Source organism: Humulus lupulus, chromosome 3 (assembly GCF_963169125.1).
Source record: "Humulus lupulus chromosome 3, drHumLupu1.1, whole genome shotgun sequence".
NCBI lineage: Eukaryota > Viridiplantae > Streptophyta > Magnoliopsida > Rosales > Cannabaceae > Humulus > Humulus lupulus.
The window spans coordinates 24,243,587-24,258,048 of record NC_084795.1 but is presented as its reverse complement, the minus strand read 5'-3'; the positions used below and the strand labels follow the sequence as shown (position 1 = coordinate 24,258,048).

Sequence of the window (14,462 nt, the reverse complement as noted above, 5' to 3'; positions counted from 1 at the left end):
TAATCAATAGGTGGTCCATTCATAAGCTTGATCAGGATAGGTGCATGGTGATAGGTCACCAACATAACCATCCTCCCAACTCTAGAGTCGTAACTAAGGACAGCGTCCCCCAGCCATGTGACGATAGGGTCACTAGGGCCATGATCATCTGGTCTTAGACCAGGCAAGCGCTTATAAGTTCTTCAACCTTAGGGTCGGTCCCACATTAATGTCATAGAGCCATTCAATGCGTGATTCTCGACTTTAGGGTCGGTCCAGCATTAATGCCATAGAGCCATTCAATGCATGATTCTCGAATTTAGGGTCGGTCCCTGACTAGTCAGTGCCATACATAAGTAAGTCATGCCACCAATCATTTATCACATGTCCAATACTCATAAACAAGGTATTCAGCATGCTTACTAAGCAGGTACTAGTACAATTAGGACCATGCATAAACACAGAGACTCAAGCTCTGAACAATATCATACCCAGTATACAAAGCATGTCCTAATCACATGTTTCTCGTGCATCACATGCATCATACTTAACAATCCAACATGCACCAGTAATAACCATGCATGTCACGTTCAATACTCAACCAACATGCATCAAGAACAGCCATGCATGTCATACTCGATAGTCAACCAACATGCATCAATAATATCCATGCATGTCATACTCAATAATTAACCAACATGCATCAATAATAGCCATGCATGTCACATATACACAGGGTGCAATTTTCTTACCTCAGATTCGAGCTAGAATGATTTTAAGAACGACCCTTGAGAACGACCAACTTTTAGTCCCTTAGCGGTCACCTAGTCATAACCAAATATAAAAATACCATCAATAAAAATAATCAACATAAGTTCCCAAACCAATATCTAGCCTCTGGGACATCAATCCCCACTTAACCGGGTACTAGGTACAACCCCGAGGCCTAAGGCTTGAATCCCCAAGCTTAAAACACCATTTTGGGCTAAAATGACCTTAAGGGTCGCGGCCCTCCCCAGCTGCGCCGCGGCGCGCCCTCAAACAGAGAGGGCCTCCCTGCCAGACGCCAAGGGCCACGGCGCTCCACAGCCGTGCCGCGGCGCTCAGCCCAGACCAGCAAAAAGACCACACGCGAACTCAGTTTTCCCCTGTATTTTTCCTCTCAAACCAGCCCTTTAAACCAACTCAAAACCTCCTCCAAACACACAATTAAACCCCTAAACATCACCCATAACTTCCCCTCATCAAAACCCAACCAAACACACACAAAAACTCCCTTTGATTCCCACTTTCTACATCAAAAACCATAAGCTAACAACCAAAAGGAAAACAGAGCACAACTTGAATTCCATAGCTAGAACTCACCTTAAAACCAGCTTTGAACCTTCCTCAATGGTTAAACCAAGTCCACAACCTCAGCTCTTGAATTCCCTAGCTTGAAACCCCACTTGGAACTCAAAACCCCAAAGGAGAAAATGGAGAAAAGTAGTGTAAGGGAAGAAGGAAGAAACGTCGTTGTTTTGCTCTGTTTCTACAGCCTTCCAAACCCCAAAACTGATATAAATCCTTAAGGTACCATAATGCCCTTAAGCCAAATAAATCCCTCTAAAAGCTTCCGAGGGTAAAACCGTCCTTTCCCGCCTATCTCGTTAATTATAATTAACGCTCTCCAATTCCCGCTATTCTCAATATTCCCAAATACCAATAAATTATCTCCCATTACCCTTTAACTCCCGATAATGCTCTAGTCATCAAAATGACCCCGAGACTCATCTCGAGCCCCGAACTTAAACCCGTTATGACTAGACCGAACACTTACATCTCATGATCGTCTCATGCCGAATAGCTCGAACCAATCCACCTTATAATGTGGCTATATTAATTAATCACAACCATGCACCCAAAATACACAATTACACCCACAGTGGCCAAATTACCAAAATACCCTTATAATTAACATATGAACCCATATGCATGCATTCACCATCATATAATAATATAATTCACATAAGCATGCATATAATCATTAAATACTATAATAAATCAATTATGGCCCTCCCGGCCTCCTAATCAAGGTCCTAAACCTTATTAGGAAATTTGGGGCATTACAAATCCCGTGCTCTCAGGACCTCCCGTTTCCCCACCCAAGGTGGTGAAAGCGTCCCCCGAGCCCCCTGGGCCAAAGCCCTAAAAACACAAAATTCAAGGCCCTGAAAATGGCCTAGCGCCGCAGCACAGCCCTATAGGCGTCGCGGCACCCAGCAAGGGTTCCTATCCTGAATCATCCCAGCGCCGCGGCACTCCTACGCGAACCCAAAAAACTGGGTTCTTTTCCCACCATTTTCCCCGAGCCAAAACTTTCCCAAACCATTCCCCAAGTATATTCAAGTTCCAATTCAACCCAGAACTCCAAATAAACAACATAACAACACATAAACACCTGAATCAAACTCACACACACATCCTAGCTCCAAATCACCTAGTGGTTTAAAATTCCTTAAAAACTTAAACCACACCAGAAACTCATTTCAGAATTCAAAAGAATCCTTACCTTAAGGAGGAATTCAACCCTGAGCTGCCTCCAATCCCCCTCCATACTTAAATTCTTAGATTCCTAAGCTTATACTTCACAAGACTTCATCCCAAAACCCACAAAGCAAAACACAATTCAGGTCACTAAAAAAACACTTCCTAGCAGAATTTCAACATAGAAGTTGAGTTAAAATCTTACCCTTGAACTTAATTAAGCCTCTGAACTAATTCCCAGAATTCCAAGCTACTAGCCTCCCAAGTTCCAGCCTTGAACCCTTGAATTTCTGGCCTTAAATCCTTCAAAAACCAAGCACCATAGAGACAGAAGGCGAGCCGAATGAGAGAGAGCTGAGAGTTCTTTTGGTTCTTTCCTTCCTTTCATCTAAGTCTTTCTAGAGTCCTAGCTCCCAAACCATGTATATCCTCTTGCCAAAAGGTCTAAATTGCCCCTTAGTTAATCTAAGTCCTCAAGTACCACCAAGGGTAATTTAGTCATTTGCCAAATCTTGCTAACTCCTTGAGTATTCTTATAAATCCCCATTTAATCCCAACATATCAAAATAATTACCAAACTACTACCCGTTACTCAATAAATCCCGAACACATATTACGTTCCCAAAATACCCCTAGGCTCCTCCCGAGCTGGGTATTTTACCCCGTTGTGACTTTCTACCTAAACTACTCCCTAGAACCTTCTCGGATCATGCATCACAAATATATCACCACTCACACGTGGTATCAATCACAATATACATAATATTGTATTTATACCCTCAACGAGCTAAAATTACAAATATGCCCTAATAGTCAAATGGGGCCCACATGCATATTTAATTCACCTAAACATGCATTTCTAATCATATAATCATCAAATTCATTTATTAATATAATTAAATCAATTATTGCCCTCTAGGCACGCTAATGTTATTGTTTTGGCATCATCTACTCTTTCTAGTATTTGGCCCTACATAAACAACATCTACTCTTTCTAGTATTTTGTTTTGTCTTTGATTTTCATATTTTAGTGTTAAACTGTTCAATAAAGTTTGTAATAAATAGACATTGTGTTGTTCAAAAGAAAAGGTTGTGTAAAAAAATTTCTAATAAATTTGATTTGGATTTATTTCTTTAGGAAAGAGCATTAAAGAATACTACCAATCGATCAAAGAGGAAACGGGAGTCGAAAAATGGTTCAGTCTTCGCACCACAACATCACATTCGACGTGGAATGGTGTTAACTTCTCCTACCGGTCAAATTGAGACATGGCGTCTAAAGCATTATGATGCTGAGAAAGGATGGACTGGAATAGAGCTCGGGCCATTATATGTAAGTAATTTAAATTTTTATTTATTATATTTCTTACTAATAATTAATGAAATATATTATTAGGATAAAATGATGGAGTTAAGGGGTCAACATCCTCCAGAAGAACTGTCTGATAAAGAGATTATGGAGCGTGTACTTGGACGTGATTCGGTATACTTGCGAGGGTGGGGGCGGTCTCCTAGTGTCACAACTTCTACTTCACATCGTGAAAATATTGTGGGTAATCAACCAACTTATGAAGAGTTAGTTAAACGACTTAATGATACAACTTCCCGCCTTAATGCTACTAATGAACAACTTAGTGTAGTTGTGGATATGCTTCGTCATAACAATTTGATGGCACCGCCTCCACCACCTCCAACAGACCAAGCTTCAGATGCAAATTTAAGAGAGTCGCCATCTTTTTCAGTTCGGGAGTCACAAGATGATTCTTAGTTTATTTACATTAATTTACTAAGGAATGAACTTTATGAAGTTTTTTTTATTTTGGTAGGGGTAACCTTAAAATGATAACTTTATGACTTATTTTAGTATTGAACATTATAAAGAATTTTAGGATTAAACATTTTATTATTGTATGGTTTTTTTCTAGTTTATTTCTAATATAGAACATTTATAAATAACTGTTATTATCTTTTACCTACACATAACCATTAAATTTGAACAAAATATAAATTGTGTAACAGACCAATAAAATAATGCTATGTGGGCTAATAAAATGACACCACGTAGGTTACCACGTAGGATGCCACGCAGGATGCCACATATGATGTCACGTAGGATGTCGCATATGATGCCACGTCATCAGACACGTAAAACTACAAAAACCATGTCAGCATCCACATAGGATGCCATGTCATCAAACACGTCATCTGATGACTCATCAATTGATTTATAACTTAGTGGGGTCCACTGATTCTTTTACCTACTAGTGTTAATAAGTGTAGGTAAAGACTCTTTCCCCACTAACTTTTACCTATCAATCTCTACCAATTCAATATTGGTAGGTAAACCATATTACCCACCATTAGGCTATTTTTACCTACACTTACAATTGGTAGGTAAAGACCCCATTTTCTTGTAGTGTATGTAATTATACTTTGGATATCTTGTTTATGTAATCTCTTAGGATGTGTTTGGAAAGTCACCTTGTAATTAGAATTAGGTGTAATTCGAAGTAATTACTCAATTTTGCGTGTTTGTTTGACCATGTAATTACAGAGTAACTATGTGATTTGAGGTAATTGAGGTGTCTCAATTACACTCTCTAATTCTCATAGCTCCCATGAGAATTAGGTGTAATTACACTATGTAATTACTAATTACCATCAATTTTAAAATGTATTGATTACATAATATTATTTTTTCTGTGTAATTACTAACACATAGCCATAAGAATTCATAAGTAATTACTACTTGATATCCAAATACACTTCGTATTTTAAAATATAGTAAAATTACTCAGATTTGTAGTTACACGGCCTAGTAATTACAAAGTTATTCCCAAACAAGCTTTTAATGAAAAGTTTATAGTGATAGTCACTTTACCTTAAAAAAATCCATATTCTTAGGCATTATTTAGAGTATTTTATTATCCAAATGGAATCTAAGATTGTCACCATTCTAAAATTAAATACATATTTTAATTTAAAATAATTTGATTGGTAGATTCGAGAGTTGAATTAAGACTCATATCTAGTTTTGATACTTAAATTATATGTAACAACTGAATGAATACATGCCACATTATTTAAATATTAAAATTAAAAAACTAATTTAGTTTTTAATAATTTTAGGGTTTATACATTTTTGGACCCTGTGTTTTTTCCCATTATTTGTTTGGACCCTATATTTTGACAAATTACTTTTTGGACCCTATGTTTTGTAAAATAGTTAAAATAGAACCCTAAACTCAATTTTGATAAAGAAAAAATTGAATATAACAACACAGTTTTTAAGCAGAATGGTTTTATTTTTGTTCTGAATTGTTAGTTTGGTAAATTATTTGTGATTTTAGTTGAAAAAACATTGACCAAAATTGGGTTTAGAGTTCTATTTTAACCATTTTACAAAGCATAGGGTTCAAAAAGTAATTTGTCAAAATACAGAGTTCAAAAAAGTATAAACCCATAATTTTAAGTGATGCTAGATGCAATCATTGATTAGACATAATTTCATACTAAAATTATAGACATTTTAACCCAAATACTCTAAGAGCACTCCTAGTAAAAGTAATTATATACCACAGTAAAAAAAACACATACTAAAAATATTAAAATGCATATTGTTATCCCAAAAATTTGAAAAGAATGACGTGGCGGTGAAATGGACACGTGGCATGAGTTAGTAGGGTGATCTGGCTTAGTAATGGCCTAATGCATTAGTTAAGGAATGGGACAGAGGGTCAAGCCAAATACGCCCAATCGAAGAGAGTATTTAGACTGGGGGTTGCTTGGCTCAGACCTCAGTTTGAAGACCCATATAATTAAATTGGTGCCAAGACCAAGAAAGTGAAAGGGAGGTATGAATTTTGGTTCAAAATATAAAAACAGTAGGTCCGATCGGACCTAAGCTTAGGGGACCTCTTGTTAAGCTTGGCTCGAATAAGTTCAAAAAGAATAAGGCTCAAGTTTTACTCAAAAGGGGAAAGCCACATTGTGGCCGATCGAGCATACTCATAGGAGGTACCTTCGACCATTCAGGTCCAAGGAGGAATAGATGGTGGATCGGACCACCTTGGTCCGAGGAGAGAAGCCTAATGCCCGATCGAGCATTTGGTTAGGCGAAGGAAGCTTGGGCCATTTAGGTCCAAGGGGCATTATGCCCGATCGCATAAGACCTCCCCCGATCGCACATGACCTCCCCCGATCGCGCAAGATACCTGCAGGAGCGTTTGGACCAAGTTGGTCCGAGGATATGCTAGGAAGAAGATGGCTCGGACCATGTTGGTCCGAGGAGCAAAGTATAAGGTCATATTGGACCTTGATTGAAGGAGTCAAATAAGGTGGTTTGAACCACCTTAAGCCAAAGAAGACAACCATTGTGTCCGATCGGACACAATGGGGGAGTATACCTCGAGTGTAGTTGGCCTTTGGTCCAAGGATAGCCATGCGTATGCCACCTTTGACCTACGTAAAGCTTGAAGAATAGCCAACATGCATGAGAAGCTATGTCAAACTGCCCAAAACTACTTCAGTGAGAATCGGTCCAAGCATCCGGGAATCACTCAATCCTCACTCGAAATTAGGGATCAGTTATATTTTGAACGTTTATTTTGTAATATAACTGTTAGGTAAATAATAGAATATCCCTATAAAAAGGGGATGTCAGTTGAGAACCCAGGTCTATAAATAGGGACTTGGGACGATCGTAAAAGGACTTTTCTTTTTTTTTGGAAGAAATAAAGAGTGAATCTGTATTCTAGAGAGAGAAAGTGTGTTGAGATAAACCCATTTTTGTGTTCTAGAATATTTCACACTGAAGAAACTCAGTTGACACGGTTCATCTGATCTTGAGTGCGAATACAGTAATAAAATCTCTAAGTGGATTAGGCTATTACCGATCATCGGGGCTGAACCACTATAAAAACCTCGTGTTATTTACTTTCGTTCATAAAAAACTGTCTGTGGTCGTTTATAATTCTCTTGAAGGTTGTCGTAGTTGACGTTCTCACGTCGTTGGCTAAATTCACAGTCAACATTTTGGTGCTTTCATTGAGAGCCTGAAGAGAAAACAGACAGTCCTTAAAGCGATATGGCGCCTAAGAACACCACCGCGGCCTCCAAGAGGGCAAGCACCTCCAGGGAGCATGCTAGATCGGAAAATCCTAACGTCCAAGATCGTGAGAATGAGCCTAGGGTCGTGCTTGAGGATGTAGCTCCTGAAGTTGAGGAGCTCCAGGAGACCATGAGCGCGTTCCAGGATGAGTTGGCCCAGTTCAATGCTAGGCAGGAGGCCTTTGCTGAGGAAATGGCCAAGCAGAGACAAGAGATGGACGCTAGGAGCGAGGAGATCCGTCGACAGCAGGAGGAGGCCGACAGGCGACACCGCGAAGCTGCACTTGCTCTGGAGGCAGCTGCGCAGTTGACCCGAGCCAATGCTCAAGCTATGCCTGGGGTGATACCCACTCAAGAAGCAAGGACCATAGAGGCTGGTCAAAAGAAAGCTGATAGACCAGCAAGAGGTGGTGGTAACCCGCCTGGTCATGAGGAGGAGGGAGTACGATCACGCACTGCCTCTACCCAAAGGGGGAATTCTAAGACCCCCTCAAGGAGCCATAGATCAGAGACTTCCAGGTCAGGAAGTCATAAGTCTGGCAGTAAGAAAACACCTTCTGAGCAGGGGCATAACAAAGCCCCTCGTGGCAAGGAAACTTCACACTTCAAAGATGGACATGGACGTGATGAAGGTGACAGTTACCACACCAACCGGTCGAAAGAGAAGAATAATAACCGACGAGGGGGAGATAATCAACCAGCTCAAACGGGGAAGCCACCACGACATCCCAACCAGCGTAATGGCAAGGAGCACGCTCCACCTAATGGACCCTCCGAAAAGACTCGGAGTACGGTGTTCGACCGGTTGGGAAAGAACACTTCTCAGAAGGACCTAAGGGACATCATTGATGACAGAAGGAGGACCGCTCCGGTTGAAGGGCAGGAGCCAATCCATCCTACTAGTCGAGTAGAAATACTTGACGTGGATACGCTGAATAGGAGTGCCCGACCTAGCGGTCCCGAAAGTGCATCCCCAGCAGTGGCCCCAGCCATCCAAGCCCAGCTTGATGCTTTGACGGCGGCAGTACAAGGTTTATCCAAACAACCAGTTATTGATCCAGTAGACCACAGAAGTGGTAGCCCTTTTTGTGCTAGAATAAGAGCAGCCCAACCACCAAGGAAATACAAGGCGCCGGTATTGCCAGTTTATACAGAAAAGGCAGACCCGGTGAGACACGTTGGAAAGTTCGAAGATCAGATGGAGCTGCTTGGGGTGAGTGACGATTACCGCTGTAGAGTCTTCCCCACCACCTTGTCAGACACTGCCCAAGAGTGGTACTGGAAGTTCAAACCCGACTCCATCACCTCTTGGGAGAGCTTTAGGAAGGAGTTCTGCAGGCAGTTTAGCACTGCCCGAACCCCTCCAGTTTATGCCAACCACTTGGTGGATATTAGGCAAGGCAAAGATGAATCTCTCAAGAACTACATACAGAGGTTTATGAGAGAAGCCAATCGGGCTACCGCTGTTGGAGATGAAGGGAAGATGGTTGCGATCTCCTCGGGTATTATTTATCGAAGTCCTTTGTGGGACAGCATTCACCGCCATCCAATTTCAACTTTACAACAGTTCTTGGACCGTGCAGATAAGTACATGAAGTTGGACGATGCCATTGAGAAAGGAGAGAACGGGTTGAACAACCCAAGTGGATCGGGGGATACTCCAAAGGATAGCGGAAATGATCAAGGCGGTAGTAAGAAACGTGGGAATAACGGGTCTGACCACCGCAGTGAGAAGAAAGCTAAGTCTGGGTCGAATGACAAACCTACGAAGTATGAACCTCGATTCACCAACTACACTACTCTTTCGGCAACCCGAGCGGAGATCTACCTAGCCAGCCATCAGGAGGTCCCTTACCGAAGGCCCCCTCCAATCAAGAAGGAAATGAGTAAGAGGGATAAGAACAAGTTCTGTCGTTTCCATGGAGACTATGGTCATGACACGAACGAGTGTAACCACCTTAAGGATGAGATAGAGTTTCTCCTCCGTTCGGGGAAACTAAAAAAATATAAGGCAGAGAAAACCCAGGGAGAGGGAAGCAACAATAATCCTGGGTTCAAGCGACAACGGTCCCCACCTTTGCAACCTGAACCTGTGGACTTCACACTAGATACAATATGTGGAGGACCACATCTTGCGGGTGATAGCAGCAAGGCAAGGGAAAGATATGCTCGCACCCTTCGTCATGAGTTGGAGGCAGCGTCCACATCCGAGGTTATGACGATGGAGGAGAGACCATCAAAGAACCCAAGGTATGAAAGTGAGTCCCTCACCTTCACTGAGGAGGATGCCAAACACGTGAGGTATCCCCACAATGACCCTCTCGTAGTGACAGTTCAAATAGCTAACATGAAGGTGAAAAGATGTCTGGTTGATACGGGAAGTTCCGTAAACATTATTTATAAATCCTCTTTTGAAAAAATGAAGCTATCCATCAATGACTTGAAACCATGCTCTCACGTCATTTACGGGTTTACTGGAGAGGGACTATCACCAGCTGGGACAATAAAGTTACCAGTCACCACGGGGGAAGCTCCCAAGCATGAAACCGTGATGACTGAATTTTTGATTGTTGACTGCCCGTCTGCCTACAATGTGGTTATTGGTCGACCACTACTCACCAACTTGCATGCGGTAGTTTCAATTTGGCACCTCTCTATGAAGTTCCCGACCAGCGCTGGCGTAGGCTACGTCCAAGGAGACCAAAGGGAAGCTAGAGAGTGTTATAATGCCTCCATAGCTAAGGCAAAGAAAGGTGCCAAGGAAAACAACATGATTGTGTGTGTTGAAGGAGGGGAGGTGGATGAGATGGACGTAGACCAGAGTCTTGTTGTAGCAAACGATGAAGAGGTGTTGAAGGGGTGTGACCAGGAGAGCACTCCCAGTTTGAAAGAGCAAAAGACCCCATCAGGTGATGAAGTCACCAAATAGGGCGTTGCCCAAAGCGAGGAAAGAGATATTGATCCTCGCTTTGGGGATTATGAGAGTGATGTGGGACCGTCCGAGGAGTTAGAGGAGGTCCCTATAGATGAGAATGACCCGACAAGAGGGGTCAAGATTGGGAAGAAATTGAAAGCTGAGGTGAGAGCACAGCTGATAGAGTTCCTGCGAAGGAATCAGGATGTCTTCGCCTGGTCTCACAAGGATATGGTGGGTATCTCACCAACTGTGATCAGCCATGTGCTCAACGTAGATGAAAGGTATCCAGCGGTACAGCAGAAGAGGAGGTTACTTGACAAGGATCGAGCAAAGGCTCTTAAGGAGGAAGTAGAACGGTTGAAGGAGAACGGGTTTATTAGAGAGGCATACTACCCAGCTTGGGTTTCAAACCCAGTCTTGGTGCCTAAACCCAATGGAAAGTGGAGGACTTGTGTAGATTTTACTGATCTAAACAAAGCATGCCCGAAGGATTGTTTCCCTTTACCGAGAATAGACCAGTTGGTGGATGCAACCTCTGGTCACGAGACCTTGTCCTTCATGGACGCATATTCGGGATACAACCAAATCAGCATGCATCCTCCTGATGAAGAACATACCAGCTTCCGAACGGATATAGGGCTCTATTGCTATAGAGTGATGCCCTTCGGGTTAAAGAATGCAGGAGCTACCTACCAGCGCCTGGTGAATGGCATGTTTCGTGACTTAATCGGCAAAAGCATGGAGGTATACGTAGATGATATGCTGGTGAAGTCGAAAGAAGCTGGGGGGCACGTGGGAGACTTAGAGGATTGCTTTGCAATCTTGAAGAAGTATAACATGAAATTAAACCCCCTCAAATGTTCGTTTGGAGTGGGTTCTGGGAAATTCCTTGGGTTTATTGTCAACTCCCGAGGAATAGAAGCAAACCCTGAAAAGATCAAGGCTCTCATAGAGATGAAGTCTCCCACAAGAATAAAGGAGGTGCAAAGCTTGACTGGGCGGATTGCAGCTCTAAGCAGGTTCGTCTCAAAATCAACGGACAAGTGCGTCCCGTTTTTTAACCTGCTTAAAGGAGGCAAGAAGTTCGAGTGGACCGCAGAGTGTGAACAAGCTTTCCAGGCGATAAAGGAACATTTGGCTCAACCTCCTGTTCTTTCTAAACCAGTTGATGGAGAGGACCTACTTGTATATCTAGCAGTCACGGAACACGCTGTTAGCGCTGCTTTAGTCCGTGAGGAAGATAAGGTGCAGCACCCAGTGTATTACGTTAGCAAGCGTTTGATAGGAGCAGAGTCCCGATACCCCATGATTGAGAAGTTGGCTTACTGCTTGGTACTTGCATCACGAAAGTTGAGGCCGTATTTCCAAGCACACTCCATCAAGGTCCTCACTGACCAGCCTCTTCGCCAAGTTTTGCAAAAACCGGAGTCGTCTGGTCGGCTACTTAAATGGGCGGTCGAGCTAGGCCAGTTTGAAATCAAGTACCAACCAAGGACTGCTATTAAGGGTCAAGCCTTGGCGGATTTCATCGCTGAGTGTACCGGAATCGTTGAGGTCCCTAACCAACAGGAGAGTGATACTGAGTTAAAAGAAGAAGTTCCTGCTTGGCAACTTTTCGTTGATGGATCGTCGAACGAGCACCATTCAGGAGCTGGGATTATACTAGTCACACCAGAGAAGCACCGAATTCATTGTGCACTGAGGTTCGGATTCAATGCTTCTAATAACGAAGCAGAGTATGAGGCCCTCTTAGCAGGCTTGCGACTGGCTAGAGATGTACGTGCCCGGTCGGTGGAGATAAACAGTGATTCCCAATTAGTGGTTTATCAAGTATTAGGGGAATACCAGGCGAGGGGCCTACGCATGGTGGCATACTTAAACAAAACTAAAGATTTACTAGCCCAGTTCGAGGAGTATACCATTAAGCTAGTACCAAGGGAACAGAATTCCAATGCTGATGCTCTGGCAAAGCTTGCAAGTGCGAAAGATGCCGAAACACTGAATATAGTTCCAGTAGAGTACTTGGCAGAGCCAAGTATTGATAGAGAAGAGGCCATGCCGATTACGATAGTCGACACCTGGATGACTCCCATCATTGCTTACCTTGAACATGGGATGCTCCCAGATGGTCGTAATGAAGCAAGGAAAGTTATGAGGCAAGCTGCTAGGTACACCATGGTGGATGGAGTGTTATATAGGAGAGGATACTCCTTACCTCTCCTCAGGTGCATAACCCCCGACCAGTCAAAGAGCTTATTAGCTGAAGTGCATGAGGGGTTTTGTGGAGATCATGCTGGGGGGCAGAGTCTATCTAAAAAGATCTTGAGGCAAGGATTTTTCTGGCCTACTATGAACGAAGACTCTATGGAATATGTGAAAAGATGTGACAAGTGCCAAAGATTTTCTAAGGTACCCAGAGCACCACCAAATCTTTTGAGGCAAATGCAAAGTCCGTGGCCTTTTGCAGTATGGGGCATTGATTTGATCGGGAAGTTACCCAAAGGAAAGGGAGGAGTGCAATTCGCTGTGGTCGCAGTAGATTATTTTACTAAATGGACGGAGGCCGAACCATTAGCCACGATTACATCGAAGAAAGTGTTGGACTTTGTTGTTAAAAATATAATATGTCGCTATGGTCTACCTAAAAAGATAGTATCTGACAATGGCACCCAGTTTGACAGCGACATATTTACCGATTTTTGCACTCGCCATGGCATCACCAAAAGTTTCTCCTCGGTGGCCCATCCTCAGGCCAATGGGCAGGTTGAAGCAGTGAACAAAACATTGAAGGACACTTTGAAGAAGCGCCTGGAACAAGCTAAGGGTGCTTGGGCAGATGAGTTACCAGAAGTCCTTTGGTCGTATAGGACTACCGCTCGGACGGCAACTGGCCATACCCCATTCTCTTTAGCATATGGGTATGAAGCCATGTTACCTGTGGAGATAGATCCACCCTCTCATAGAAGGACCGTTTACAACCAAGAGGAGAACCATCAGTTGTTGACAGAATCATTGGACTTCCTCGAAGAGAGAAGAGAGGAGGCAAGCCTCAGAGTAGCAGCTCATCAGCAAAAAGTGGCACGCTACTTCAATTCCAGAGTGCGAGATCGAAAGTTCCAGGTCGGAGATTTAGTCCTAAGGAAGGTGTTTGTTAGAGACCCAGCAGCTGGTGTGCTAGGACCGAACTGGGAAGGACCATATCAAATTGAACAGGTCTTACCGCCCGGCACTTACAAGCTTGCTCGATTGAATGGGGAGCTGATCAGAAACTACTGGAATGGCGAGCACTTGAGAAAATATTATCAATAAATACTACTTGCAGAGTAGTAACTTTGTATCAAGTGCTTAACTTGTTATTTAAGTTCTTTGTTTGTGAACTGGTTATTTGCTACCCAGTCACATTATTGTGAACAATGTTATTTTGTTTGGAACTCGTTGTTAGACACGTTTTGTCATTTATTATTACGAGTAATAAAAGAGACCACACGCACTGTGGTCGTACCTTGCTACAAACTATGCATATGTGTTGATTATTTTTGTTGGGCAGTGTTCAACTGTCATAATAATTTAAACAAAACAGGTCTTTTAAAAACTAATGTACTGGACAGTGTTCAACTGGTCGGTATCATAATATGGAGGACCAACGTTTAGATAATATTTATGTAGTGGTCAACTACTGATATCTTTTCGTATATTTCATGTGTTTCACGAGTAGTAACTACTCGAACAAATCCGATCAAGTAGTAAGTGATCAAGGATTTATCCACCCTCAATCACTTGGGGGGCACATAGGGTATACTGGTATGTATTTCAACACGTGCAATGAGAGCACAAGCAAATATGTTTGTTTTTGGGCTGACTTGTAAGTTTAGGAGTCTAAAATAGCCGTTAAGCTAACTTGTTTTACAAAGCTTAAGTAACTTAGAATTTT

At 42.6% G+C, this 14,462-nt stretch overlaps 1 protein-coding gene across 1 annotated transcript; it reads left to right on the top strand.

Moving 5' to 3' along the window:
* The first annotated feature begins 3,721 nt into the window (after positions 1 to 3,721).
* LOC133821012 (uncharacterized) lies at positions 3,722 to 4,393 on the top strand. Its single transcript, XM_062253550.1, has 2 exons — positions 3,722 to 3,838; positions 3,902 to 4,393. The coding sequence occupies exons 1-2, from the start codon at positions 3,740 to 3,742 to the stop codon at positions 4,271 to 4,273; spliced, it is 471 nt and encodes a 156-aa protein (XP_062109534.1). The 5' UTR covers positions 3,722 to 3,739; the 3' UTR covers positions 4,274 to 4,393.
* Positions 4,394 to 14,462: the final 10,069 nt, after the last annotated feature.

What these genes read in the sequence shown, in the direction of transcription:
- LOC133821012 (XM_062253550.1), top strand. Translation starts at nt 3,740, where the DNA reads ATGGTGTTAACTTCTCCTACCGGTCAAATTGAGACATGGCGTCTAAAG. An exon ending in TAGAGCTCGGGCCATTATAT is followed by an intron (nt 3,839 to 3,901) that starts GTAAGTAATTTA and finishes ATATATTATTAG; the next exon opens with GATAAAATGATGGAGTTAAG.